A 27,605-nucleotide genomic window follows, 5' to 3' on the forward strand; every position below is an offset into this window, starting at 1 on the left:
GAGGGTTCAAGCTCAGGTCCGAAGGCCAAATCCTATTCTTCCTGAAGGGCATAGAATCATAGAATAGCAGAGTTGGAAGGGGCCTTTAAGGCCATCCAGTCCAACCCCCTGCTCAATGCAGGAATCCACCCTAAAGCATCCCGAACAGATGCTTGTCCAGCTGCCTCTTGAAGGCCTCTAGTGTGGGAGAGCCCACAACCTCCCTAGGTAACTGATTCCATTGTCGGACTGCTCTAACAGTCAGGAAGTTTTTCCTGATGTCCAGCTGGAATCTGGCTTCCTTTAACTTGAGCCCGTTATTCCTTGTCCTGCACTCTGGGAGGATCGAGAAGAGATCCTGGCCCTCCTCTGTGTGACAACCTTTTAAGTATTTGAAGAGTGCTCTCATGTCTCCCCTCAGCCTTCTCTTCTCCAGGCTAAACATGCCCAGTTCTTTCAGTCTCTCCTCCTAGGGCTTTGTTTCCAGACCCCTGATCACCCTCGCTGCCCTCCTCATTGCACTCACCCACTGTCTGGATGGCGATCAGTGTTCCTTTGTGCCAGGTCTTGGTCCGCTTCTTGCCCAGGATGCGGTCCCCCACCATAAGGTCGCCGTCTTGGGTGATCTCGCAGCCGGGGCTCACCTGTTGGGATCCTGCAACAGAAGATCCAGTGAGGTGCTGGCCAAAAAGCCAGGTTTTTGAGACACCCCCCTCCTTCCCTCGTCTCTCAAACCTGGAGGCCGAGTTTCCACAGAGACCACGGTGAATGAAGCCTCAGCTACAGGCTTCCTCCCTGAGCCGTGGGCTTCAAGCTAACTTCCTGGACAACTATTTGGGCACGTCACTCTCGGACCCACCTCTAAGGGAATCCAAGCTGCCGGACTTTTTGTTCACCGCGTCCATGAACTTCTGCACATCCTGGGCAGATTTCCTCATGGCGGCCATTGCTTCTCGGAGCTGTAGGGAAGCGAGATCGGACATTTCAAAATAAGTTCTTCCCCCCACCCCAAACAAAAAGTTTACTGGGAGGCGGCGAAAATCACTGCAGGAGTTGAAGCCCTGCGTCTTGAGCTGTTTCGCTCACGGTGCCCTTTCGGGACGCCGAGCGGAGGCGGCGCCATTTTCCCACGACGGCTTGAAAGGGGGCGGAACGACACACGTAGCGGATTCTGAACCGCTCAGGGCCACCGCTGCGCAAAGCGGAAGCAGGGAGGGGGCTTTTGCAGCAAAGAAGCAGCCGATGGAGGGTTTTTTTGTGGGGGGGGGGAACGCTTGGAAAAAAGGAGGCTGAGGGGAGACATGATAGAGGCGTGCAAAACGATGCCTGGCGTGGAGAACATGGAGAGGGAGACGTTTTCCTCCCTCTCCCGTGATACTAGAACCCCAGGGTCATCCCCTGATTGGTGGGAGAATTTAGATGGATAAGAGGAAGGACGTCTTTGCACAGCGCAGACTTAAACTGTGGACTTCGCTACCGCAAGATGTGGCAATGGCCACCCATTTGGAAGGCTTGAAAAGGGGGTTGGATCAACGCCTGGAGGAGAAGGCTATCCATGGCTACTAGCCCTGACGGCTATGTGCTACCTCCAGTATCAGAGACAGGAAGCCTGTGTGCACCAGTTTGCTTCTGGTCCCACCCACTGATGGAACCGTCACACCCCCCCTCCACGAGAACTTCTCCCAAACCGAGTTAAACCCACGGCGAGAAAGAAGTTAGGCACCTCTGCACTAGGGGACGTCGAAAACTTCATAGATCTCCTGAGTCAACGGAGGGGAACACCTGGAGACATTTAATTGGAGGCCCCCAATTAAACGTCAGGTGGCAGCAGCTAGAAGTTGTTACGTCCTTGTCAGTGGTGAGGAAATAGGACTAGCGACAGGAGGGCAGAGATGTCCCTCCTCACTGAGATCTAGCATCTTGAGATGTCAGCCCGCTTTCCTCTCACCGAATAGATCTGCCACAGGGCCCTGCAGTACGCCGGTACGATCACCCCCACATTACAGATTGTGGGAAGCTCAGAGACAGCAGGAAAGCTGGGGCGAGGGGGGGGGGTAATGTACGGTAGAGACGAAGACGGAATTAGTCCCCCTTTCCTGCATAAACTCACCAGTGACTGGTCCTTGGCAATTTTGTTACTTGCATCCGCTGCAATTAAAAACAACAAGCATTAATTTTCCAAAAAAAGTCTCCGAAAGAGAGGAGTTTATTGATTTATTTTTATTTATAAGGTCTATATACTATTGGCCATTATTATTATTATTATTATTATTATTATTATTATTATTATTATTAATTTATATAGCACCATTAATATCTCTCAAGGCGCAACCCTCTGCCAGTTTAGAAATCCTACAACTTCCAGCACACTGGGAGATGTAGAACTTTTTTTCCTATCTAAACATGCACAGGATTGCACCTTAACGATGTATTAGCAGTTGCACTGCCCACAGAATCATAAAGTTGGAAGGTTGCAATCACACGGTTGGAAGATTCTGGAGCTCATCTAGTTGAACTCACTCCTGCCCCATGCATCCCTGACGGATGGCCGCCTAACCGCACTTAAACACCTCCGAGGAAGAGAAGCCCGCCTCCTTCAGAGTTAACCTGTTACATTGTCAAACAACCCTTACCATTAGAAAGCTGAAATGTGCCTCCCTGCAATTTACACCCATTCCTAACCAAATAGGTCTGTATGTGCCTACAGCAATCGTCTGGAATAAAATCTACTTTGTCTTTCACCTGGTACACAATCAGCTGAAAGTTTCTAGTCTGTTGCAGCAAAAAAATATAATCTTAAAAGACTGCATTATAGCTTAAGCTTTTGCGGACTAGAATCATAGAATAGTAGAGTTGGGATGTCCAGGTGCCTCTTAAAGGCCTCTAGTGTGGGAGAGAACACAACCTCCCTAGGAAACTGGTTCCATTGTCGTACTACTCATCAATGGTGTGTTGTCACCAGTCTTAAAATCTCTTCACTGGCTGCTAATTAGTTTCCGGGCGACGTATAAAGTGTTGGTTATCACCTTTAAAGTCCTACATGGTTTGGGTCAAAGCTAACTGGGTACTCCTTTTACCGACCTCGGGAGGATGGAAGGTTGAGTCGACCCGAGCCGGCTGCCTGAAACCAGCTTCCGCTGGGATCGAACTCAGGCCGTGGGGAGAGTTTCAGCTGCAGAAACTCTACGCCACAGAGTGAGATACAAATGTTTTAATAAATAAATACGTCTGGTGCCCTTGCATTACCTGATGCAACATATAGATGGTCCTGCAGTCCAATACATCCGGAGGACACCAGATTGGGGAAAGCTGTTTGAGGTGATATAACACCCTACCCATCTGCACATATTCTCTGAGCCTTTAGTGTCCTGTCCGATCACCTCCTGAGAAAATTCATCTTCGACTCCTGAAGAGAGTTGGAGAATCCATCTCTGGCCCTTGCCTACAATGCTTAGACATCTATCCTGTTCTCAGACCTACTGCATTTTTATTATAGACGTCATCCCGCTGAAAATACATACTTTTATTAATAAAATGAACGTTGATGGATGAGCTGGGGAGAAAAGCCATAAAGGATTGTGGGTCAACGCTGCCGTGGTTGAATTGGCTAACCATGGTGGGAGACACCACGCTGAGCCAGACGGACGGGCGGACTGAGCCAGCCACGCGACGAACCTGAGTCGATGCTCATGACGTCGTTGTCCTCGTCCTCGTCGGGGATCTCAATCACTTCCATGGGCCGGGAAGAGGCGTCCTCCTCCTCTGAATCGGTCTCCCGGTACTCCAGGCCCAAGTTTGCGTAGACGTCTTTCACCAGAACCTCGCATTTATCCACAGCCCTGCGCCATAACAAGGAAGAGAAAGACCCATAGGGCGAATTCTTGGAGATGTTGATTCAGACCACTCGGCAGGCTGTATTTTAATTTGAACCCCCGAGGAAGGCCCAGAAACAGAGGGCACGGGCCTAAATGTGTGGGGCTCTTTTGAAGAATCAAACCCTAAAGACATAATGGGCCTGTTCAGGAGACACCTTAAACCATGGCTTTAACCACAGCAAATAAGGCTTTTTGCTTTATTTACCATGGTTAAAGCCGTGGTTTAAGGTGTCTTCTGAACCCAGTCCGGCTTTCTGGTTTAACCACTGAGGTTAAAGCCATGGTTTAAGGTTTCTTCTGAATGGGGTCAATGCATGTTTAGACAGGCTTATAAACCTGGCTTATAAACAGCCACTCACCTATGGCGAATTACAATTTAGCTCCAGGAGACCAAGCTAACACATTTCCATAAAGTGGACAAGGCTTGAATCTTTCTTCCTTGAATTATCATAGAATCATAGAATAGCAGAGTTGGAAGGGGCCTACAAGGCCATCGAGTCCAACCCCCTGCCCAATGCAGGAATCCACCTTAAAGCATACCTGACAGATGGCTGTCCAGCTGCCTCTCGGAGGCCTCTAGTGTGGGAGAGCCCACAACCTCCCTAGGTAACTGGTTCCATTGTCATATTGCTCTAACAGTCAGGAAGTTTTTCCTGATGTCCAGCTGGAATCTGGCTTCCTGTAACTTGAGCCCATGATTCCGTGTCCTGTACTCTGGGATGATGGAGAAGAGATCTTGGCCCTCCCGTGTGACAACCTTTCAAGTATTTAAAGAGTGCTATTATGTCTCCCCTCAATCTTATCTTCTCCAGGCTAAACATGAAAGGAAAGTGGTTCATAGAATCATAGAATAGTAGAGTTGGAAGGGGCCTACAAGGCCATGGAGTCCAACCCCCTGCTCAATGCAGGAATCCACCCTACAGCATCCCTGACAGATGGCTGTCCAGCTGCCTCTTGAATGCCTCTAGTGTGGGAGAGCCCACCACCTCCCTAGGTAACTGGTTCCATTGTTGTACCGCTCTAACAGTCAGGAAGTTTTTCTTGATCACAGAATCGTAGAATAGCAGAGTTGGAAGGGGCCTATAAGGCCATCAAATCCACCCCCCTGCTCAATGCAGGGATCCACCCTAAAGCATCCCTGACAGATGGCTGTCCAGCTGCCTCTTGAATACCTCTAGTGTGGGAGAGCCCACCACCTTCCTAGGTAACTGGTTCCATTGTTGTACCGCTCTAACAGTCAGGAAGTTTTTCCTGATCACAGAATCGTAGAATAGCAGAGTTGGAAGGGGCCTATAAGGCCATCAAATCCAACCCCCTGCTCAATGCAGGGATCCACCCTAAAGCATCCCTGACAGATGGTTGTTCAGCTGCCTCCTGAATGCCTCTAGTGTAGGAGAGCCCACAATCTCCCTAGGTAACTGGGGGCTTACACTGGGGGCTCGTCACTTTCGATGGATGGTCTTGTGAAGGTGCATTCAACCCCAATTAGACCCCAGCCCTTGCTTACTTCACAGCACTGTCAAGGAGCTGGTCCACATGAGCCACTTCGGCCTCCTTCAGCTTCACGCATTCCTCCAGTTGTTCGAGCTCCTCCTTCCGCTGTTTGACGCCCTGCGACTTTTCCAGCTCTTCTTCAATCAACTGCTTGAGGTCCTCCAAGGAGATGCCCAACTCCTCCATCACCTCTCGCTGCAGCTCCACCATCTCTTGGGATTCTGCCATGGTGGTGGGAAACTGAAGCAGTTCCAAAAAAAAAAGGGGGGGCACATCAAACACACGGCACCCAATACGTTGTTCAGACACACACACCCCTCTACCCTTTCGATCTAGAGACTGGAGGTTTAACTCCTGTCCTGTTTGTGTGTTTCCCGTGGGCAGCTGTTTGCCCCCTGTGTGAACAGAGTGCTGGACTAGATGGGCCCTTGGCCTGATCCAGCAGGGCTCTTCTGACGTTCTCCTCCTCCTCCTCCTCCTCCTCCTCTTCTTCTTAATCCTTCTTTACACAATGGCCCAGTATGTGCACAGTTATATGGCTTGGGACCACAATACCTGATGGAACGCCTCTCCTGACATGAACCTACCCGTTCACTGCGCTCAACATCTAAGGTCCTCCTCCGAGTGCCTACTCCGAGGGAAGCTTGGAGGATGACAACAAGGGAGAGGGCCTTTTCGGTGGTGGCCCCCCGACTGTGGAATGATCTTCCCGATCAGGCTCGCCTGGCACCAACGTTGTTATCTTTTCGGCGCCAGGTCAAGACCTTTCTCTTCTCCCAGGCATTTTAACAGCATTTAACAACGTTAAGTTTGTTTTTAATGGAACCCAGTTCTGGCAGCCTTTGCACCAACGGCAGCACAAGGCAGGATTGCAGAGCCTCAGCGCCCAGTCAGGTACGCAACGGGGGCGAGGCGGGGTTAGGGTTTCAGAAGCTATGGGGCTGGGATAGGATAAGGGCCCTGCTTTCCCCCACATATTCACCTAACTCAGTAGTTCCCAAACTTTTTCAGGTTCCACAAACTCATGCCCAGCGCCCCCTACCCTACACTATAAAAAAATCATTATTCAGAATAGCGGTTTTCAACGACCCACTAAGGAAGATAATAACAATAAAATTCAAAACAGTAACAACTAATTGAATATTTATTCAAAATCCAATTACATTTTTTGCGTTTATTCAAGTTAAACATAACTGATGAACTTGATCCAGTGATATCATCTTTTCAAAGTCTGATAGTCATTTAGCAAGAATATTAGATCTCACATTTAGTCACTAGGGTAGAGTACCTCACTATTCTGCAAATTCTTAATGTGATGGACGGGCTTGATGAAGTGATACCAGTTTCCCAATGTCTGGTTTAAAATCACTTAACAGGCGTCTTAAATCATCACGTTTAGCAATCTGGAGTCGATTTCTTTGCTTGGAGAGAAGTAGGCAGACCACACTAAAACCACATCCCACCAAATATGATGTTGGAAATGCAACCAGGAGCTTCTGAACCATTCTCCATAGTGCAGGATAGCGATCGGAAATGTCCTTCAGTAACCAAAACTCCTGGTATGGAAAAGACCACCTCAAGCGCCCACCCACCCATGCAATCCCACCGCCCCCAAGGGGGCGGTACCACCCACTTTGGAAACCCTGATCTAGGGTTTCTTTCCCCCATACTGCAACTCACAAACTCAGATTCTGACGTGATTCCAAGCCCTCTCACCGAGACGTGAGACAATAGACGTCTGCCGTGAAACCCACACAACCTTTCTTCAGTATATAGACAGCTGAAAGGGAGTGTCAATGCTAGGAGCTACACTCTAAGTTTAATTAGACTAACAAAGCAAGGTGGTTGCCTGTCAACTAAAATGGACAGTTTCCCTGCAAAACAGGCTTCCTACTTCAGGGAGTATCTTTGAGCTGAAACCTCTGACGAGTGGCTACCCTAAGGGACCACCTCCTCCTCTCAACTCTGGCGGACTCTGGGATCTGTCTGTTCTGATGTTCCCTCCCCCTCTGACAAAGGCTAAGTTCCCAGGGGGGTAGGGTCTCTGACCCTTCTGCATCCTGTCTGATAACCTCCTGGGAAAATACATCCTCGACTCCTGAAGAGTCTTGGAGAATCTCTTCCCGCGCTTCCTGTCTTAGCTGGTGTACTTCTTTATTCATCAGCCTCTGAGTGGCCAGCCTGAAAAGTGGGTATTTGGAAAGGGGGGGCCTCTACTTCCCTTGCTCGGCTCCGTCCATTTTCTTCTGCTGCCCCTTACGCCTGGAACGCTCTTCCAGAACATTTGAGAACTACAAGTTCAATCGCAGCTTTTAAAGCTCAACTAAAAACTTTTCTTTTTCCTAAAGCTTTTAAAACTTGATGTTGTGCAGACTTTATACTGTTAGTTTTACCCTACCCTGTGCCTGCTTACCCTACCCTGTGCCTGTTGGCGTTCTCTTCCCCTCCTTATTGTTTTACTATGATTTTATTAGATTGTAAGCCTATGTGGCAGAGTCTTGCTATTTACTGTTTAACTCTGTACAGCACCACGTACATTGATGGTGCTATATAAATAAATAATAATAATAATAATAATAATAATAATAATAATAACAACATGGGTGGGAGGGTGATGTTGCACTACATCCTGCTTTGTTGGTGCCTGTTCACAATCTGAATGAACTGAGTGCGGGACTAATGGACCCTCGGTCTAATCCAGCAGGGCTCTTCTGATGTCCTTATGCTGCCTAAATTATTTTACATTTTGGATATTTAATTTTTTATGCTGTAGTTTATTGTCGTATGAATTGTTGTACAACGCCCAGAGAGCTTCAGCTATTGGGCAGTACAGAAATGATAATAATAATAATAATAACAACAACAACAGCAACATTTCCACATGCAGCCCTTAGCCTCCTCACAGGCCAGATCTACACAAAGCACGACATAACAGTAGGAAAGCGGTTTGAAAACGGTATATGGAAGGGGTCATCATGGGCCCTGACAGTTGTCAGTGCACTTCTGTTTTTTTTTAATGGTGTGCTGCTTTTAATGATGAACTGGTTTTAAATGTTTGAATTAGTTTTATGTAGAATCAGAATAGCAGAGTTGGAAGGGGCCTACAAGGCCATCGAGTCCAACCCCCTGCTCAATGCAGGAATCCACCCTAAAGCATCCCTGACAGATGGTTGTCCAGCTGCCTCTTGAAGGCCTCTAGTGTGGGAGAGCCCACAACCTCCCTAGGTAACTGATTCCATTGTCGTACTGCTCTAACAGTCAGGAAGTTTTTCCTGATGTCCAGCCGGAATCTGGCTCCCTTTAACTTGAGCCCGTTATTCCGTGTCCTGCACTCTGGGAGGATCGAGAAGAGATCCTGGCCCTCCTCTGTGTGACAACCTTTCAAGTCTTTGAAGAGTGCTCTCATGTCTCCCCTCCATCTTCTCTTCTCCAGGCTAAACATGCCCAGTTCTTTCAGTCTCTCTTCATAGGGCTTTAATGTACTTTATGTTGTTTTTAATTGTGTTGTACCCCACCTCGATCCAGAGAGAGAGGTGGGTAACAAATAAATAAATATTATTATTATTATTATTATTATTATTATTATTATAGATCCTGCCACAGTTTACCTTTGAGGCACATGCAACCGCTTCACCCACCAACCTCTTTCCATCCAGCCTGTCACAGAAAAGCCTCCTTTGCCACAACCTTCCCCCATTCATCCCTCTGAAGGAGAGACACCAAATTCCTGGAGGAAGAGAAGGCCATGGCTACTAGCCCTGATGTTTGCATGCTACCTCCAGGATCCAAAGCAGTAAGGCTGTGTGCACCAGCTGCTGGGGAACATGGGTGGGAGGGTGCTGTTGCACCACGTCCTGCTGTGTTGTTCCCTGGTCGAGAGCTCTTTGGCCACTGTGTGAACCGAGTGTTGGGCTAGCTGGACCCTGGGTCTGAGCCCCCAGGGCTCCTCTTACGTTCCTAGCCTCCACCTCTCCCCAAATCCAGCTATTCCTTCTTTAAGGCTGGCAACCCTTTAACCACAACGCTCCCCACGTCCATCCCTGACCTCCCTCCACCGTAAATCCTCCCCCCCAAATCCATCTTCACAGCCCCCCCTCCTGCAGCCCCCGTTTACCTTGCATGCAACAGTTTTCACCTATCAACACCCCCCCTTCCAAAAGAGAGGCTTATAAATAATGGTAAATAAATAGCTGCCCCCTCCCATTCAGCCTCTCCCTGAAAAATTGAGACCCCCCCCTCCACTCCCCATTCATCCCTCTGAAATTGAGACCCCCCCCCGTTGTGCCCCCTCCCCCAAATTAACCCCCCCTTTCCAAATACCCACTTTTCAGGCTGGCCACAGCCTCTCCATTCAACCCCCCCCCAAATTCATCCCTCTGAAGGACAGCCCCCCCCTTCTTGGACCCCCCCCCAAATCCCAGCCGGCCCCCCCTCCCCACAATACTCACCTCTCCCCCTGCGGGGGGGGGGAAGTGTGTGGGGGGGAATTATTTTCCCTGGAACCAATTCAGGCTTTTGAAAGGGGGGGGCAGTTCTAGCAGGACCGGAAATTCACTCAACGTGCTTCCGGGGGAGGGTCTACCTCACGCCCCCACCGCTGGGGAGTTGCGCGCATGCGCTCCTGGAGGAGCCGGCGACCCGGGAGCCTCCCGGCCACCCGCGGCGCATGCGCGCCTGGTTAGAGGCCGGCTTAGGCTTTAGCACGCATGCGCACGGGTTGAGTCCGCGCCGCGTCCAGATGCGTAGTGGCAAACAACCGCCTCCCAGTAGGACGTGAAAGTGCGCATGCGCCCTTTTGTGGCTGGGAGGTGTGTTTGTTTTTAAAGGGCCAGGCGCCTCATTTTTGTTACTATTTTCACAGCAGGTTTTTAATTGAATTTTAATTTGCTATGTATTGCCCTGCTTTCTCAGCTTTAATGCACCGGTATAACTTTGTAGGGAGCAGGAAAACGTAGAGGCAGGAGGACATTTTAGAGAAGAAAGCCATTTTATAGGTTGGAGAACTAGGCAGAGAGGAAATGCATCTATAATAAACATGCAAGCGAGCAGTTTCAGACAACAAGGGAGCAGTAAATGCTGCATCCCCAACAGTCAAAATAGACTTTCCTTAGGGCACAATCCTGTGCATGCTGAGACAAGAAAAAAGTGGGACTTTTCCCTGTCTAAACACGCACAGGATTGTACCCCTAAACCACAGTGTCGAAGTCTTTTTAAATATATATTTATTTATTTATTTAAAACATTTTCATTCCGCTCCTCACCCGAAAAAGGCTCCTGCAAGCGGCTTACAACCAACCATTAAAAAAGCAAGACGCTCCCTGCCTGGAGGCTTACAGTGTATAAAGCCACGACACACAAGGAAAGGGAGATGTGGGAGGAGGAGGAATTAAGGGTGTGATCCTGTGCATGTTTAGACAGGGGAAAAGCCCTGCAACTCCCAGCATGACACAGCAAGTAGAGCTCGGATCATGTCACACCGGGCCTTGGCACGAAACCTCTTTAATTTGGCTAACTTTGAGGTCTGGAGTCAAGGGTAGGCCTGGTCGGGCATCTCCTGGGGGGCCCACACCAGCAAGGCCCCACGGATTACAACCCCCCTCTTCGTCCCCATTGCAACCTGCTTGTTCACCGGCCGCTTGCTCTGGCCCAGGCAGGAAAATGCAATGGCCTCTTTGCTGCCGGCTCTTTGCCTGCCCAACACGCAAGTGATGGCCGTGATGAGGAACAAGAGCAGCTGGGCCCCATGGTGGACTCCTTGAGGGAGGGCCCCCACGGAGGGCGGCTTGCCCAAAGCCCCCCACCCCAAGACGTGGAGCCGGAGCTGAGCTCTGCAACTTCCTCCCACGTTCCATTTTAAGCCTCCAACCGTGCAGACTTCAATCTCAAGTCCTCAAACTGGCTTTTTTATTTATTTATCTATCTATTATTGCATTTATCTCCCGCCTTTTTTTTTTCCTCCGGGGAACCTGTACACAATCCTCCTCCTCCTCTACATTTTATCTTCACAGCAACCACCCTGTGAGATAGCCCTACTTCAGGAGAGCTTTCGGTTTGCAGAATTTGCCCTGCGTCCGGGAGGACTACAGATTTGGGAGCCTTTTGGTGCGTGTTTTTAAAAAAATCAAAGCTAGGCTTCTCACCGTTTTGGTAGCCGTTAGATTATCTAGGGTGGCCATATGAAAAGGAGGACAGGGCTCCTGTATCTTTAACAGTGGCATAGAAAAGGGAATTTCAGCAGGTGTCATTTGTATATATGGAGAACCTGGTGAAATTCCCTCTTCATCACAACCGTTAAAGCTGCCCTCTTTTAAATCTGGTCACTCTACTATCGCTCCTGCAGCTTTAACTGGTGTGATGAAGAGGGAATTTCACCAGATTCTCCATATATACAAATGACACCTGCAGAAATTCCCTTTTCTATGCAACTGTTAAAGACACAGGAGCCCGGTCCTCCTTTTCATATGGTCACCGTAGATCAGCCTTCCTCAACCTGGGGCGCTCCAGATATGTTGGACTGCATCTCCCAGAATGCCCCAGCCAGCCAGAACTAACAGCCTTTGGCCTGAATTTGCTTTTTTTCCTCTTCCCTTCCCGTCCTCTTTCCTTTTGTGTCATGTCATTTAACAGCTGTCTTATTTTTATTTGTGTAAACTGCTCTGAGAGTCTTTTTGGCTGAAAGGTGGGATAAAAGTGCTTTAAATAACTAAATATGCTGAACACCAATGCTCTCTCGCTCGCTTTCGCTCTCCGTTCCTCCAAAGGAAACACATTTAATGATCTTTGCCCGGAGCTTCCCACTGGCTAGGGAACAGGAGAGAAACTAATTATAACAACGTCATAATACTTTTATACCCGTGTTTCTTTCCATCCCTGTTCACCCCGATCGTTCCCCGCCATCATTGCGCAAGCGGGCAGAGTGCCGCTAGGCGTCCTCAGTCCAGCTGCTCCTCCGCCCATGTGGAAGTTGGGATGGCGGTGTACGGGTCCACAATCAGCTTCGCGCACCGCACCATCATCAGCATCAGAAAGAAACACATCAGGGAGAGGAAACCAATGCAAATGCCTTTGTCCACGTCCACGAAGGTCTCCGGGCTTGGATTCTCCATGGGTCTCGCGTGGCGGTCCGCTTCTTCTCATCAGCCGGGCGAGAACGTTTCCATCACCTGTGGGGAGAAATGCAGGAATTTTGTAGTCAACCGTGCCTTCTCCGGGATACTGCATTCTGCACCTTATTCCAGTTTCTCCCCCCACCAGTCAGGATTCTGTGGCCCTACAGCATGTGCAGTTCACATTGGATGGTTTTTTAAAATTCCCCCCACCTGTGTGTGACCCACGCACAGGGTCAGCGTGGTTGGGCACACCCTATTAGGGCCCCCAATAACAAGACCCCCTGGAGTTGCTACACCTCCTTTTCCCCAATGCAACCTGCTTGTTCACCTGCCCCTCGCTCTGGCCCAGACAACAGAGGTGGTGAGAAGGAGGCGCACCTTGGAGGAAAGGTGGGATTTAAAGAAGTTGTAGATAAATAGATTGTAGAAATGTCTCCCTGCACACTCTGCTTTTATAGGCGTGCGCAAGGGGTGTGCTTGGTGTGCCCAGGCACACCCTAATATCTTAAGCAATAATATCTCTCTGCCAGAAGCCGTATTTCGAAGAGGGACCCCGAAGGATAATATTGCCTCTTAAGACCTTCCTCCGGTCTGGGTCAGCTCAAAGCCCTACTAATGCCGGGGCTTCAGGAGAGTCTGCTCATTCCAACCCCCCACCCGCCATCCCCTGCAACAGCCGTCCCCTGGTCAGGCAAGCTGAACACTGAGTAGGGCATCAGTGTCTACAGTGTTCAATAAATGAATGAATAAAAATAATGTTCTTTGTGATGGCGTATTCAAGAAGGACGCAGACAAGCTGGAGGGGATTCAGAGGAGGGCAACCAGGATGATCAGGGGCCTGGAAACAAAGCCCTATGAAGAGAGACTGAAAGAACTGGGCATGTTTAGCCTGGAGAAGAGAAGATGGAGGGAGACATGAGAGCACTCTTCAAATACTTAAAAGGTTGTCACACAGAAGAGGGCCGGGATCTCTTCTCGATCCTCCCAGAGTGCAGGACACGGAATAACGGGCTCAAGTTAAAGGAAGCAAGATTCCAGCTGGACATCAGGAAAAACTTCCTGACTGTAAGAGCAGTACGACAATGGAACCAGTTACCTAGGGAGGTGGTGGGTTCTCCCACACTGTCGGCATTCAAGAGGCAGCTGACAACCATCTGTCAGGGATGCTTTAGGGTGGATTCCTGCCTTGAGCAGGGGGTTGGACTCGATGGCCTTGTAGGCCCCTTCCAACTCTGCTCTTCTATGATTCTAAATGTTCGCCTTTAAAAAATAAATAAAATTCCCTGGGTGCATATCCTAATGAAATGTGATGTGCACGCCTATGTCTGCTTTCTTTTCAGCTAAATCAAGACGAATAACCCCATATAGAATCATAGAATAGCAGAGTTGGAAGGGGCCTACAAGGCCATCGAGTCCAACCCCCTGCTCAACGCAGGAATCCACCCTAAAGCATCCCTGACAAATGGTTGTCCAGCTGTCTGTTTGAGGGAGGTTGTGGGAGAGCCCACAACCTCCCCAGGTAACCAGTTCCATTGTCGTACTGTTTTTCCTGATGTTCCTGGAGTTGTGAGGGCAGAGTGAAGGGGATGGGGGCTTCTTGGGGGTAGAGGACAATTTGGAGGAAGGTCGTACAAGGGAGCCACTGCAAAGTATGGGAAATTATTTAATTTCTCAAATGAAAGATTTGTTGTTGTTGTTGTTGTTGAAAGAAATAGCCGATTCGTAGTGGCATCGACTGGGTTCGGGCCTTACCAGATGTCCGGAGTCAGATGACAGCGCGACATTGCCGGAACCCTCAGAAGATCCGAGGGTCGCTCATTCTCCTTTTACACCGCAGCGCCAAAGCCAGTCTTACCCCCCTGATGGTTTCAGCTCTTCTCTGCTGTGACCAACAGTATCATGAATACTTCACCAGTTGCAGCCGCATCGCATTTCATCCGCTCCCAGTAACGAGGGTGAAATGATCCCTTGCAGATTAAGTTGTATATCTTCAGTCACCCGGAAAATGTTTCCATTGGGTTCTTTTCTTCCACACGGTCCCAAGACAGCTCTGGTTTCATGTATGTTGGATGAGGAGCAGGTCAGCCATCAGGCGCCGGGCTTAACTTTGGAACGCGGGAAGGCGTAATTAAGATGAGGATGCCTCTGAGCATGTGCAAAGTGCACTTTTTCCAGTGCCAATACCGGGGATTTGGGTATTGCAGCCTTTCCCAATCTGGTGCTCTCCCGATGTGCTGGACTGCAACCCCCATCATCCCCAGCCAGTATGGCTGTCAGCTAATAAGTTCATAGCTGTGGTGAGATTTGAACTGTGGCTTTCCTGATATCTATTAGTACTACTCAATCCAAAGGGAGAGGCGGGTAAGAAATAAATAAATTTACCGTATTTCTTTGATTCTAAGACACACCTTTCCCCCCATACAAACATCTCTAAAAACGGGGTGCATCTTAGAATCGCAAGTGTGTGTATTATTTCTTAGAATCAAAGCTTTTTTTCTGTTGGTGGTACTGAAATTAGTGTGTGTCTTACAATCGATGGTGTCTTAGAATCGAAGAAATATGGTATTATTATTATTATTATTATTATTATTATTATTATTATTATTATTCTCTGTATATTAATACTATGCTTCACCAGCCCTCTAGTGCTATGAGATCTGGGTTACCAAGGTCCTTTGCGGAGAATGGGTAATTGAGTGATAGCATGTTCTTTTAATCGCCTCTCCACCATTTAATTTAACTTCAGCAGTTCAGATCAGGGTGTACATTTGCATGAAATTGTTGCTGCTTCCTTTCCAGCGCCAGGTTAAGACTTTCCCCTTTGCCCAGGCATATGGCGGCACATCTTAATCACCCACATGTTTATTTTTTAACAGTTTTTAATGCTTTATGTGTGTATATTCTGTGTTTTAGAATTTAAAATTTTGTATACTCGTTTTTATCTCAATTTTAGAATTTCTGTAAACCGCCCAGAGAACTCTGGCTATGGGAGCGGTATATGATGATGATGATGATGATGACAAAAATAAGAATTAATAAAAGTGATACATAGAATTATAGAATAGTAGAGTTGGAAGGGGCCTATAAGGCCATTGAGACCAACCCCGCCCCCCTAAGTGCAGGAATCCACCCTAAAGCATCCCTGACAGATGGTTGTCTAGCCCACAACCTGCCTAGGTAACTGGTTCCATTGTTGTACTGCTCTAACAGTGAGGAAGTTTTTCCTGATGTTCAGCCAGAATCGGGCTTCCTGTAACGTAGCAGCAAAATGATATTATCATAATCATTAGAGTGCCACATCATATTGGCATCATGTTATCATTATTGTGTAATGAATATTAATGGCTCTTCATTTTTGTGAACCGCTCAGAAAGCATTGGCTATGAGGCGGTATAGAAATAGAATAAATGAATGAAGTAAGTGTAATAAATAAATAAATGGTCTGTTTAAGGTATACATGCACCTTGGTTACACATCGTGACCCACGTATAGTTTAAAACTTAGATTTCAAAACCATTAAAGCTGCAATCCTATGCATGTTTAGACAGGGGGGGAAATCCTACAACTCCCAGTATTTCCTAGCCAGCTATGCTGTAAGTTGTAGACCTTTTATGTCAAAACATGCATCAAATTGGACCCTAAATGCATCTGAGCACTGTAGTTAGTTAAAACAAAAATAATTTGTAATCAAATTAACCTGGGAGTGTGTAATTTTTGGGACTCATGTTTACCCAATGTTAATATATGCAGATCTCCATGGGTTCATGCGTTTGCAGCACTTTGGGCGTCTGCAATTTTAAATACTCAAAATTCTCATTTATTATTTCATTTGTGTACTTAAATTCCTGTATTTGCAAAGGTTGGGGGGGAAGCCACCCCTTTCACTCGACATCACCAGCCACGCAGATGACGTCACGCCTTGTTCACAGCTGATAAACCAGCCACGCAGATGACGTCACACTAGGGTTGATGCTGTTGGATTACAACCCCTATCATCCCCAACCACGCTGGCTGGGGCTGATGAGAGCTGAATCCCGCCGCATCTGGTCCCCCCAACCCTGCTGTAGGACTGGGATTTCCTCTTAAACCGACCACCCACTACGGTGACGTCACGCGCAGCGCAGCCCTGCGTCACCGCGTACGTCACCTCCTTCCCGACCGCGCACGGGAAAACACCTTTTTTTCTTCTTTAAAACCCTCGACGAGCCACGCCCCCTTTTAGGCCGCGCCCCCTTACTTCACCACGCTCCCATCTCGGCAACGGCGCCTAAGAGGGGAAGGCCACGCCCACATGGCTGCCCTGCACCAATGGGAGAGCTCTTTGCGCCTCGGCCACGCCCCTTCGCAGGGCTCGCCCGCAGCTTGAGCCGCCGCCATCTTGGAATCGGCGCTTTGCGAGAGGGGAGAACTGAGGCAGGGCTGGAGGCGTGGGGGGGCTTCCTCCTCCTCCTCCTGTCGCCATGGCAACCGCCGCTGCTAGCCAGGGTGAGTGAGTTGGGGGGGGCAGAGGCTTGGGCCTGGTTTTGGGGGGCTCAGGCCGAGAGGTTGGGGGGCTTGAGCATTGATAGTGGTGCATGTGGGGGGGCAGAGGGGAAAGGAGGGGGGGTCTGAGGTTCTTGGGTGGGGGGCTTTAGAGTGACAGGAGGGGTCACGTGTGGGGAGGGGGCCTGTGACAGTGGGGAGGGGGGCAAAAGGGGATTATGGGATGAGGGGGTCTGGGGGGGCTTTTGAGGTAGAGGTTTGGGGTGGGTGGGGTGACATGGGGGAAATGGGGGGTTGGCATGAGGGGGAATGGTGTGGGGTGATTCCTTTGGGCTGGTGGGGAGTGTGGCTGGATGTGGGAGTGGTCAGGGGTGGTGTTAATAGGGTGTGTAATAAATAATAATAATAATAATAATAGGGGGATTCAGGGTTAAGAATTTGAGGGGGGCCTTATAGTGGAAATTGTGGCCAAGGGGGAAAATTGTGGGGAGGGGGCATAAGGGTGACGAGAATGGGGAGCCTGTTGTGGGGCGAGGGGAGGAATGGGGTTCAGAGGGAGTTTAGCATTAAAGGGGAGCAGAGGCAAGAATGAGATATTTTATTTATTTATGGCGTTTCTATACCACCCAATAGCCGAAGCTCTCTGGGCGGTTCGCAAAAGTTAAAAACCCGTCAGACACAAATCAAAGTATAAAACAAACAACAGGATAAAAACACAGGATTAAAAATACTATATAAAAGCACAACCAGGGTGAAACTGAGCAGCGATGCAGAGATTTATACAGATTTATATGGGAATTGGGGAAACAGCTGAGAGCCCTTTAAAGGCTAAACGTTTATCCTGGCTGGCGGTGTCATGGGCCAGAGGTTTCGCCAGAGGCGTCTCTGGAAGTTGATAGTGGAATCGGTCAAATCGGGATTGTGGAAGGTGGGTGGGGGAATCCTTTTCTTTTATTCCATTACAAGATTAATTACCTTTTTTCAGAAAAGGAGGAGAATATTCAAATTGCCTGTTGATAATGACATCTATATAGTCGGAAAATGTGACAAAAAATGAGAAAACGAATAAACCAACGAAAACACGGGGAGGGGGGGACACTTTAAGCAGCTCTCATTGGAGCTGAGGTAGGTGAGACTTGGTCAAAGTATTTGGGTGCTAGAGGACCTGGGAAATTCCCAATGGTACCCTTACTTCAATTAAATGCTGTCCTAATAGCAAATTAATCAGTTGAATAGCTGACAATTGCCTCTTTTTGCTAAAGGCAATATAAAAAAGGGCTGGATAGATGTCAGGCTTGCTCCTTTATTTTTGTTCGTGTTTTACTGAGACCTTGCAGTCCACCAACCAACAAAAACACTGGCTTAGGCAGCAGGTAGAATTTATTTTTAGCAATGAAGCTGTCCTTTCATGCAAACATTGCTTCCTGGTCCGTCCGTCCCCGCAAGCAGTCTAATGGGATTATGGGATGGGAGCTTTCTTGCTATGATGGTGATATTATGCCACGAGGAGTCAGAAATAGTAAATAGTGCAAATCACTCAGTAGATCCTGAGCTGTCTTCTGCCATGACATCTCTCTCACTCAGCTCAGTGTGGGAAGACTCTTAGCTCACAGGTCAGGCACATGCTTTGCATGTGGAAGGTCTCGGGTTCAAGTATTGGCGTCTCCAGGTAGACCTGGGAAAGAGCTCTGTCTGAAACGACGGTCAATCAGTGAAAACAATGCTGAGCTATATAGAACATTGGTTTGATTCGGTATAATGCAGGTTCCTTTCAAATCAGCCCTTTATCCAGAACCATGAGGACTGGAAAGTTACTGTTTTTTAGTGGACGGGCTATAGTATAGAGTTAGAGCATGCAGGAAGTCTCGGATTCAGTCCCTGACATCTCCAGGTAGGACTGGAAGAGACCTAGGGAGCCACCTGTTGTCCTCCAAATCTCGTGGACTTTGTCTCCCGTCAAGTCCCAGCCAGCATGACCAATGAGCAGGAATTCTGGGAGTTGTAGTAGAAAACACCTTGAGGTTAAGGAAGGCTGGTGTAAACATTATGCAGCTGGATAGACCTATGGTATCAGGCATCTGCTTATATTCCTAATTTCACAGGTTTCTGCTCATGCTATAGATTGCGCTCCTTGGTTGACATATTGCTTTTCCAATAGGAGGCTTTAAATGAGCAGCGCCCTCTCTCAGCCATGCCTGCCCCATTGGGAATATCCACCTTTCTAAATAGATTCAGAATGACTTGCAAAGTTTGGTCCAGGGCTCCTCGGCTTTTATTTCCAGTTCTAAGAGGGAACCGCATTCCCATTCTGAATTCTTAGGGTAGCAGCTAATTGAAGAGCTGATTTACGTAGGTATATCGTTATAGAGGTGGCATCTGCCCTAATTCTTTTACTGTATATTATTGTTTTCGAATCTCCCATCAGTCCCCTGAAACGCTCCTTCTAAATGACTTGATTCGGCTGTGAGAGTTGTGTCTAGGACTGCATTGTAGGGAAATAGTTTGGGCAGTTCCTTCAGCAGTGAAAAAGACCCTGGGGGTCAGGAACCATGTGTAGGACTGCAGTTTTGGGGGAGAGAGTTGAGTTACGATGGTTCCTAAAGGAATATGACTGCTCATTGATCCACCTTGGTCAAGGGAGGTGCAAGTTGCCTCCGTGCTGTGGAGCAGTTTCTACCAGCTGCGACACCACTTGACAGAGACCTCAATGATCCATGCCCTGGTAACATCTAAATTAGAGTACTGTAATTCATTGTGTGCGGAGCTGCCTTTGAAGAAGGTCCAGAAACCGCATTTAGTCCAAAATACAGCTGCGAGGCTGTTTAACTGGGGCTGGGCGTTATGATCACATTACTCTTGTCCTTTGCCAACTGCACTGGGGATCTGGTTTATTTCTGGACTCCGCTCAAAGTGTTGGTGTTCTCCTTTTCAAAACCCTTCAGTGCTTGTGAACAGAAAACGTTAGGAGGGGTGCTTGTCCCCTGTTCACAAAGATTTTTAACGTATGTCCTTGTGGCAACCCTGCCATCTGAGGGTGCAGCTGCTGGCGATAGGGGAAAGGGCCTATTTGGTGGAGGTACCACCCCAATTAGAGAATGCTGTCCACAAGGAAGCATGCCCAGCGCCTATCTCCATGTAATCTTAGCCCTAGGCAAAGGCCCTTTTATTTTCTCTGTACCATGCTTTTATGTTCCTTGGTGCTTGCTTTTAATTCCACTGACTGTTTTTACACTGCTCTTTTATATTGTGGCGTATGAGCCTTCTTTGATTTGCCGTCGTTGTTTAATTCGTCACGTTTCTAATGCGGGCGTTTTAGTAAAGCTGCCCAGCGAACCCGCTGAAATATGCAATCACATGAATAAATGGTGTGTTGAGACGCCAGCAAGCGTGGGTTGAGGTGTGCGTAAAATGACAAACTTCATTTTAGTTTATTCTAGATTACTTAATTTCTAATCCCTGGTTCAGCACTTGAAGCTGCTTAATGCGTTGAGAACAGACCTACAAGCTCCCTTTTGAACACTGAAATTGTATTATTCTAACGCAGATTTTTAAAAAAACTCCTGTTTGGTACCCAAATATAGAAAGCTTCTATTCTTTAACAATACTGTTTGGGAGTACCAGGTTTTGTTTTAGGTAGAGCCAAACGAAATCCTTATGATGTTTATTTTTTTATTGACATTTAATTCAACCTCTTTGAATCCATACTTGAGAGAGAGAGAGAGAGAGAGAGAGAGAGAGAGAACATTTTTTTTAAAATCACTTGACTGTTTCACAATGCCCTTTTCCCCACTGCTGCTTCTGACCCTTGTAGCTTGCTCCAAATAAGGTCACACAGATCTTCCGATCCAGGCAGTACTGTGAAGCAATAGGGACAGTATTGCTGGATGTCATTACGTTGCAGCGTGAATCACTGCTAGATGTGAATCTTTTTGCCTGTGAACGTAGTGCTGCCCAGTTCAGGATACAGATGAAAGACAAGTAGCCGGATTTCCAGGCAGGCTGCACAAAATACATCGTAGAAAGGAGGCACTTTGAGGCTGTTGGTGCCGTTGTAAGCAAAGTTAAGAATATGCACGTTGCGAGAGTGATCTTCTTGCGTACACACCTTTAAGGCAGCTGTGTGTTTCTTTCGGGGAGCGTAGCTCACAACAACTCGCATAAGAAGCATCCGGGGAAATGACCAAGAGCTGTTACTTATGAAAGGTCTTTCAGGATGTACAAATAAGTGGTATATCCCATCGTAATGTAGTGTAGCTCGATCATCTCTGCTTTTGCTCTGGTTTTTGAAACAGGCCAATAAAATGCTTTCAAGTTGCTCGTATGAAGTATTTAGAGCAGGGTGAGAAAACCTGATGTCTTCCAGACGTTTTAGACAGCTTCCACAGTCCCTAGCAGCGTACATAATCGTCCTCTCCATTTTGTCCTCACAACAACAACCCTGTGAGGTGGGTTGGGCTGAGAGTGTGTGACTGGCCCAAAGTCATCCAAGTGGGTTTCCATGGCTGAGTGGGGACTAGAACCCGGATCTCCCAACTCCCAGTCCAACATTTTAGCCATTACACCACACTGGCTCATTATTAAAAGCAGCACATTATTAAAAAGCATCTTAAAATTCAACTGGGTAGGCCTTATTCTGGGTGTCTTTCAGGAGTCCAGTGAAGAAGCCAGAATTCGAGCTCTTTACCAAACCCAGCTTTAGACTCGCGCAAATGATTTGAGATCGGAAGTCCTCTTCACTTACTATCCTAGTCTTTTAACTGCTGTTTTAAACCTGCGTTTTAAATCTGTATTTAAATCTCTGCATTGCTGCTCGGTTTTATTCTAGTTTACTTTTGTATTGTGGTTTTATCGTTTCATTTTTAAGCTTTCATATTACGTTTTGTACTGTACTTAACGGTTTTAACTTCTGCGAGCCGCCCAGAGAGCTTCAGCTATTGGGGCGGTCTAGAAAATAAATAAATATTTTTCTCACAGTTTGACTCCAGGCATTGTGTAGTTTTGAGATTTCAGACGTTCTCAGAGCTTGTTGTTGTAGATCAGGTTGCTTTCAGACAAAAAGGCTCCTAGCATTACCAATCCTTGTGCAGCAGTTTCATCTTTTCCTCCTTAATGTGGTCCCCCCCCTTTTTGAGTTGGGTTGGGGAGGAAAAGGGTAGAAGGAGCTGTGGGGAAACGCAGGAGCGTTACAAGTGGAAGACGATGACGACACCTGGATCCCCCTGTAAAATTCTGTGAATGTGCAGAGAGATTGCAGGATAATAGCCTTGCCTGGAAACACCTTTTAACTATTATTATTATTATTATTATTATTATTATTATTATTATTATTATTATATTTATTTGTATCCCGCCTTTTGCCCAATACTGGACTGATCAATGGATCTTTGTACGAGGCAGCAGTTTTGGGGAGGGTCTAGCAGCAGAGTGCTAGGTAAAATCGCACAACCCTCGTTGCTAGAAAGCTAGCACCAGAAAGCTAGTCCTTCCATACTCCCTCAAATGGGAGGCTTCCTAACTCAGCGGTCCAACCCATGCAGTATGTGTCTAAGTATCAGTCTTTGTCACGTCTAGCCCTGCTCCCCCTGAGTTGGAAGAAGGTGTTTCAAGTGATCAACCAGAATCAGATTCTGAAGTAGAGGAGTCCGCGCCAGAGACAGGCCAGCCTGTACCAGTGGGGGAGAAAGCGCTCACGGGCTCTTCACCAGCTGGGAGTGAACCCACTCCAGAGCTTATCCCCTCAAGGACAAATAATACACAGTCAGAGGGAAGTCAATATTCTTCCGAGGGAGAGAGTGCGGAAAGGTTAGCCGATCCTAGAGTATGCCGCAGACTAAAGCAGGCGGAGCTAAAGGAAAGTGAGAGAAAGTCTGCCCGGCTGGCATCCCATCGGAAGCTGCCTCAAAACTAGTCTCTCTGAAGTTAACGCTTCTTCTTGAAAGGACAATTGTCTCATTTAGTTTGCATAGTTTTACCTAGGGTAAAGTTCCTAGAGATTAGGCTCTCTTCAGGTGGGAAGAGATGTTTATTGCTTGAATAAAGCTTTGTGGATTACTTTGCAGGCGTCCTTATTGTCTCCCAAGAAGGTGGGAGGTTTTGAGAAACGTGACAGTCTTTGGCATTTCCAGTTTAAAAGGAAACATTGGATGGCCTCCGTGCCAACCAGAGGAGACATCTCTGGGCCTGACGAATGAACACAGCACAAAGTGTCAAGTGTCAGAATTCACTTTGCTTCTGGGTAACCATGTATTTTGAAGGGTGTTTGGAAACAAAATACTAAGTTGCTAGCCCTCATTGATGCTGGGATTCTTAAGATCCTAACAAAGGGCTGTAGTATAGCCAAAGCGCTATACCTGAGATACAACCGCCTGGCTTTTTGCTCCACTTGAATGATGTCACCGTGAAATGAGTGGGGTGTGGTTTCTGTTACTAAGTCGAATGTAAATGAGTTCGTTCTCTTTTCTTTTTTGCAGCCGCTTTTGATTATCTTAGTTCTGCATTTTCCTGCGAAAAACATTGGTGGTTGATGTAAACTCCTTCCCCACTGTCCATTATGGGAAGAAATTGATTTTCAGTTCGTAAATGCTAGGAGAAACAACATTGCGTCACCCGTGTTCTTTTTCCGCTTTCTTTCTCTCCTAGACAGTCTCTGCAGGCTTTGTACATGAATAAGATCTTATTAACTCGTTAAAAAAAAAGAAGAAGGAAGGGAGGAGGAGGAGGAGAGGGAAAACATTGCCAAGAGCACTTCAGATGGTTTATAGCTTGTTCTTCTGCATTTCCCGGTCTTGTGGTATTAATTAGATTTGGGCCCTGCTGCAGTGGGACTGGAGTTCTAGAGGCCTACAGCAGGCTTCTAAATGGTCTTTGTGGGTATTTTTCCATGAGCGCCGCAGCATAAAACATGCCTTGCCTATAATGCGTTTTTATTACTGCACAATTCTTCCATCTGAGCGGCGTGATTTAGCAAAGGGTTTGAAGCGGACGGCTCATCCGCTGCTCGTTTCTTCTCCCCTTTACGTGCCGTTTTCTTTCCAAAATTCTGTCTGAGTTTTGAGGTGCAGCAGCCCCGGTTTTCCTAGTTGCACGTCTGCCTGGAGTGTGTGTCCCAAACTTTTTCTTTTCTGGAAAGAAAATTGGAGGTGCTTCGCTCAGAGAGAAGGCTTACACGCTGGAAGACACGACACAAAAGGAAAAGCGTTTGGGAGGGAGGAAAACCAAATCAGGCACTAGCTCATTACTATTATTAACAATATTTATATAACGCTCGATAATCCAACACAGAATTCCAGAGCGGTGAACAGTAAAAGAAAGAAAATTTAAAAATCAAATTAAAATTGTTCAGTTTAAAAGCAAAGCACCCTGAAAAAACAATGGTTAGTCAGTTGAGGAAGGCTTCTTAAAACAGAGTTGTTTCAACACCAAGCAGCCTAGTGTCGGTGCCTGCCTGGCCTCCAGGGGCAGGGAGTTCCACAGGGAAGGGGCCACCACACTCAAGGCTCTTCTCCTGGTGGATTCCAATCGGTCAACAGGCCCGTGTGGAACCACCACGAGCCTGCCCTCCGACGACCTCAGTGACCGGGCAGGATGGTAAGGGAGAAGGCGTTCTCTCTCTCAGGTGTCCTGGTCCCAAGTTGTTTAGGGCTTTGTACACTAGTACCAAAACCTTAAACCTGGCCCTGTAGTTCTTGGTTACGAAGCTCTTATAACGACCAGCCAGAATGGGACATCCTTCAAGAAGAGGCAGAAGCAAACATGCCCGGTGTCTTTGCTGAGTGTATTAGTTGTTGTTTTTATTTATTGCTCTCTCTTTTTTCTTTTCTTTTTTGATGGAATGACCCCGCTTTTCTTCCCTTCCTCTGCTGCAGCCTGATGGCGTGAGCCATCCCTGGATGTCCGTTGGGAAGGGGGGAAGGAAAAGGCTAATGGAGCTGGTGTTCTAACGCTGGGGCGGGCAACAGGTAGATCAGGATACCTTAGTGCAGCCTTCCTCAACCTGGGGCGCTCCAGATGTGTTGGACTACAACTCCCAGAATGCCCCAGCCAGCTGGCTGGGGCATTCTGGGAGATGCAGTCCAACACATCTGGAGCGCCCCAGGTTGAGGAAGGCTGCAGGCTTAGTAGATCTCTCGGCGATTTGAAGCAGATCAGCGAGGTTTTCCAGCTCTCTGCAAAGGGAACGGAACGCGTTCCCCGCCACCCACCTGCCGAATTGGGCTACAGAAATCAAGGAACAATGGGGCTTGAAATCAGAGTTGGTTTTTTGTGAGAGAGCTCCAGTTCTGGAAACAAAAGTCCTGGGCTGAGCACATGCGCAGAGGCACCCTTGCTTTACCATTCCAGAAACACAGTAGAACCTGCAAATCTAAAGTCTGCCCAGCCTTGTTCTAAAAGCCGATGTGAAGGGCAATTCTACGTGTCGAAATGGAGAAAAGGAGGTTTGTCCCTCCTAAGGAACTTACCCCAAAGGACTGGACTGAAGGTAGAGGTTGAAAGCTACCTTATACAGGCCGCTGGTTCACTTAGACCAGCTAATACTTTATACCTGGGTCGTTGAACCTCTTCCAGTCTGTTTTGGAGAAGCTCTCAAGGCCACACAGTCCAGTGGTCATTGGGGGGTCTAGGGCGAAATGGGGGTGCCCCAAAACGTCAGGGTATTTCAGCTTCAAGCTTTTACTGCCAAGAACTGAGCCTGAGAAGAGGCGTTCTTACAAAAGAACTGGCCAAAAATGAAGTATTTCACCTCTAGGATAATCCATAAATTGGGCCAAAGTCTTTTTGTTAGATTATAATGTTTAATGTAGCATGAAACCTTGATGCTACAGCACTCTAAGTGATCAGTTCCTTCCTTGAAATATGAAGTGATGAAAGTTGCATGAGAGTATTAATGAAGTTGGAGAATCAACATTTGAATTTGCCTATAAGAAGGCTCATTTGGAGATTGATTTGAGTCTTTTCCCCCCCCTACCAGCTCTTTAGTGTTTAGACGAACACAATATTTTTACTTATCTTTCCTGACATAAGAGTGCATAGAAAGTTTTGTGCCGCACTATATTATATTAAACGTGGAACTCGATGGCGGAGCCTTCTCCATATGATCTTAAGTTCTCTGTGCAAGAGCAATGAAATATGCTTTTAAATAGCTGTAGAACTTCAGGGGACATGAAGGACCCATTTCTCAGTGAGATATTGGAAGGACTTTTTTCTGTCTGACCAAGGATGTCAGTCTGTCTGAATAAGCAAACAATGATGTCAATTAAAAGAGTTGGAACACTTTTTCATTAGCTATCACTTACAATCATGTTTATCTTTGCCTGTTTAGTAAAGCAACCATCTGTCAGGGATGCTTTAGGGTGGATTCCTGCATTGAGCAGGGGGTTGGACTCGATGGCCTTGTAGGCCCCTTCCAGCTCTGCTATTCTATGATTCTGTGAAATCTGCGTTAGTTACTTTTTCTGTGCAGTAATTTGTTGCATCAATGGGCTAATTCATTTCCTTCTATGCATCCTGTGATCTATGCCACAGATTCCGGCTGGACGTCAGGAAAAACTTCCTGATTGTTAAAGCAGTACGACGATGGAACCAGTGACCTAGGGAAGTGGTGGGCTCTCCCACACTAGAGGCCTTCAAGAGGCATCTGGACAACCTTCTGTCAGGGAGGCTTTAGGGTGGATTCCTGCATTGAGCAGGGGGTTGGACTCGATGGCCTTGTAGGCCCCTTCCAACTTTACTATTCTATGATTCTATAAGCACCAGAGGTAGCTTTAACACTAGAAACAGAAATGACTAAATCAGGTGCTGGAGAGAATGAAATGTAGCCCAAGGAACTGATTATGTTTCCTCTCTGGTGACAGTGCAGTTCATAGGACAGTCAATATCCCCCCCCCAAAAAAAGTTTTAATGTATTTTATTGTTGTTCCCTGCCTCCATCCAAATGAAGAGGCGGGTAAGAAATAAAATTATTATTGTTATTTCTGCTTTCTAGAGTGAGGGGGGAAGAGCATTTTGAAAGCAAGGGAACCGTCAACATTTTTGGGGGGTGGGGGTGGGGGAGGCTGGAGATGAACACCCCCGGATCAACGGTCCTGGCACCAGCTTCCCATGGTTTCAGACTGGGCTCTTTCCAGGGCTACCTGGAAATGCTAGAGACTGAACGAAGGACCTTTCGCAAGCAAAGCGTGTGACCCTAACTAGAACGGGATGCAAACAGCGATGACGCATTTCATTTATTGACACAGAGGGAAATTTGTTCTTGATGGCCCTCTGCGGATCCAGTCCACTCCTCTCAATTGGTGGACACACAGCCCGAATGGAGGCAGACTTGATGCAATGGGTTCCTTTCAGGGTGAATAAAAATAAATGATTTTTTAAAAATAATTTTAAAAAAATGGATTTTTTTTAATTTAAATCGGATTTTTTTATAAAATGCTGATTTTGGGGGGGAAATCTATCTAAAGATAGTTTTCTATTTAAGCTACATTATAGTCCAAAGGTTAATTCATCATGAAATAAGGATTAGTTTTTAATTATGTAGCATGAGGCTGTATATTCATGCAACGTTTACATTTTGGGGTAAATGAATTCCATTAATCCATTCACCATGTCATGCTCTTCCAGAGGTTTCTGTAAGGTTATTCGGCAAGATATTATCACAGCTGCTTGGTTTTGC

At 47.2% G+C, this 27,605-nt stretch overlaps 3 protein-coding genes across 5 annotated transcripts in view; 1 reads left to right on the plus strand and 2 right to left on the minus strand.

Moving 5' to 3' along the window:
- Positions 1-9,870, minus strand: part of SETDB1 (SET domain bifurcated histone lysine methyltransferase 1) — a 35,516-nt gene extending 25,646 nt beyond the window's left edge. For both annotated transcript variants that reach the window (XM_063146078.1, XM_063146077.1), the window contains exons 1-6: positions 9,797-9,870; positions 5,362-5,588; positions 3,655-3,818; positions 2,090-2,127; positions 839-938; positions 506-634 (exon numbers count right to left, since the gene is read on the minus strand). In XM_063146078.1, coding sequence (XP_063002148.1) covers positions 506-634; positions 839-938; positions 2,090-2,127; positions 3,655-3,818; positions 5,362-5,576 — 646 coding nt within the window. In that variant the 5' untranslated portion in view covers positions 5,577-5,588; positions 9,797-9,870. The remainder of the gene's footprint in view (positions 1-505; positions 635-838; positions 939-2,089; positions 2,128-3,654; positions 3,819-5,361; positions 5,589-9,796) is intronic.
- Positions 9,871-12,204: 2,334 nt separating this feature from the next.
- Positions 12,205-14,264, minus strand: CTXND2 (cortexin domain containing 2). Its single transcript, XM_063146069.1, has 2 exons — positions 14,210-14,264; positions 12,205-12,511 (listed from the first exon to the last, which is right to left on the minus strand). Exon 2 carries the CDS (start codon positions 12,452-12,454, stop codon positions 12,281-12,283), a length of 174 nt encoding a protein of 57 aa, XP_063002139.1. The 5' UTR covers positions 12,455-12,511; positions 14,210-14,264; the 3' UTR covers positions 12,205-12,280.
- A 2,569-nt stretch (positions 14,265-16,833) lies between these two features.
- Positions 16,834-27,605, plus strand: part of ARNT (aryl hydrocarbon receptor nuclear translocator) — a 50,602-nt gene continuing 39,830 nt past the window's right edge. For both annotated transcript variants that reach the window (XM_063146079.1, XM_063146080.1), the window contains exon 1: positions 16,834-16,942. In XM_063146079.1, the coding sequence (XP_063002149.1) occupies positions 16,918-16,942 (25 nt within the window). In that variant the 5' untranslated portion in view covers positions 16,834-16,917. The remainder of the gene's footprint in view (positions 16,943-27,605) is intronic.

This window comes from Elgaria multicarinata, chromosome 21 (genome assembly GCF_023053635.1).
Source record: "Elgaria multicarinata webbii isolate HBS135686 ecotype San Diego chromosome 21, rElgMul1.1.pri, whole genome shotgun sequence".
NCBI lineage: Eukaryota > Metazoa > Chordata > Lepidosauria > Squamata > Anguidae > Elgaria > Elgaria multicarinata.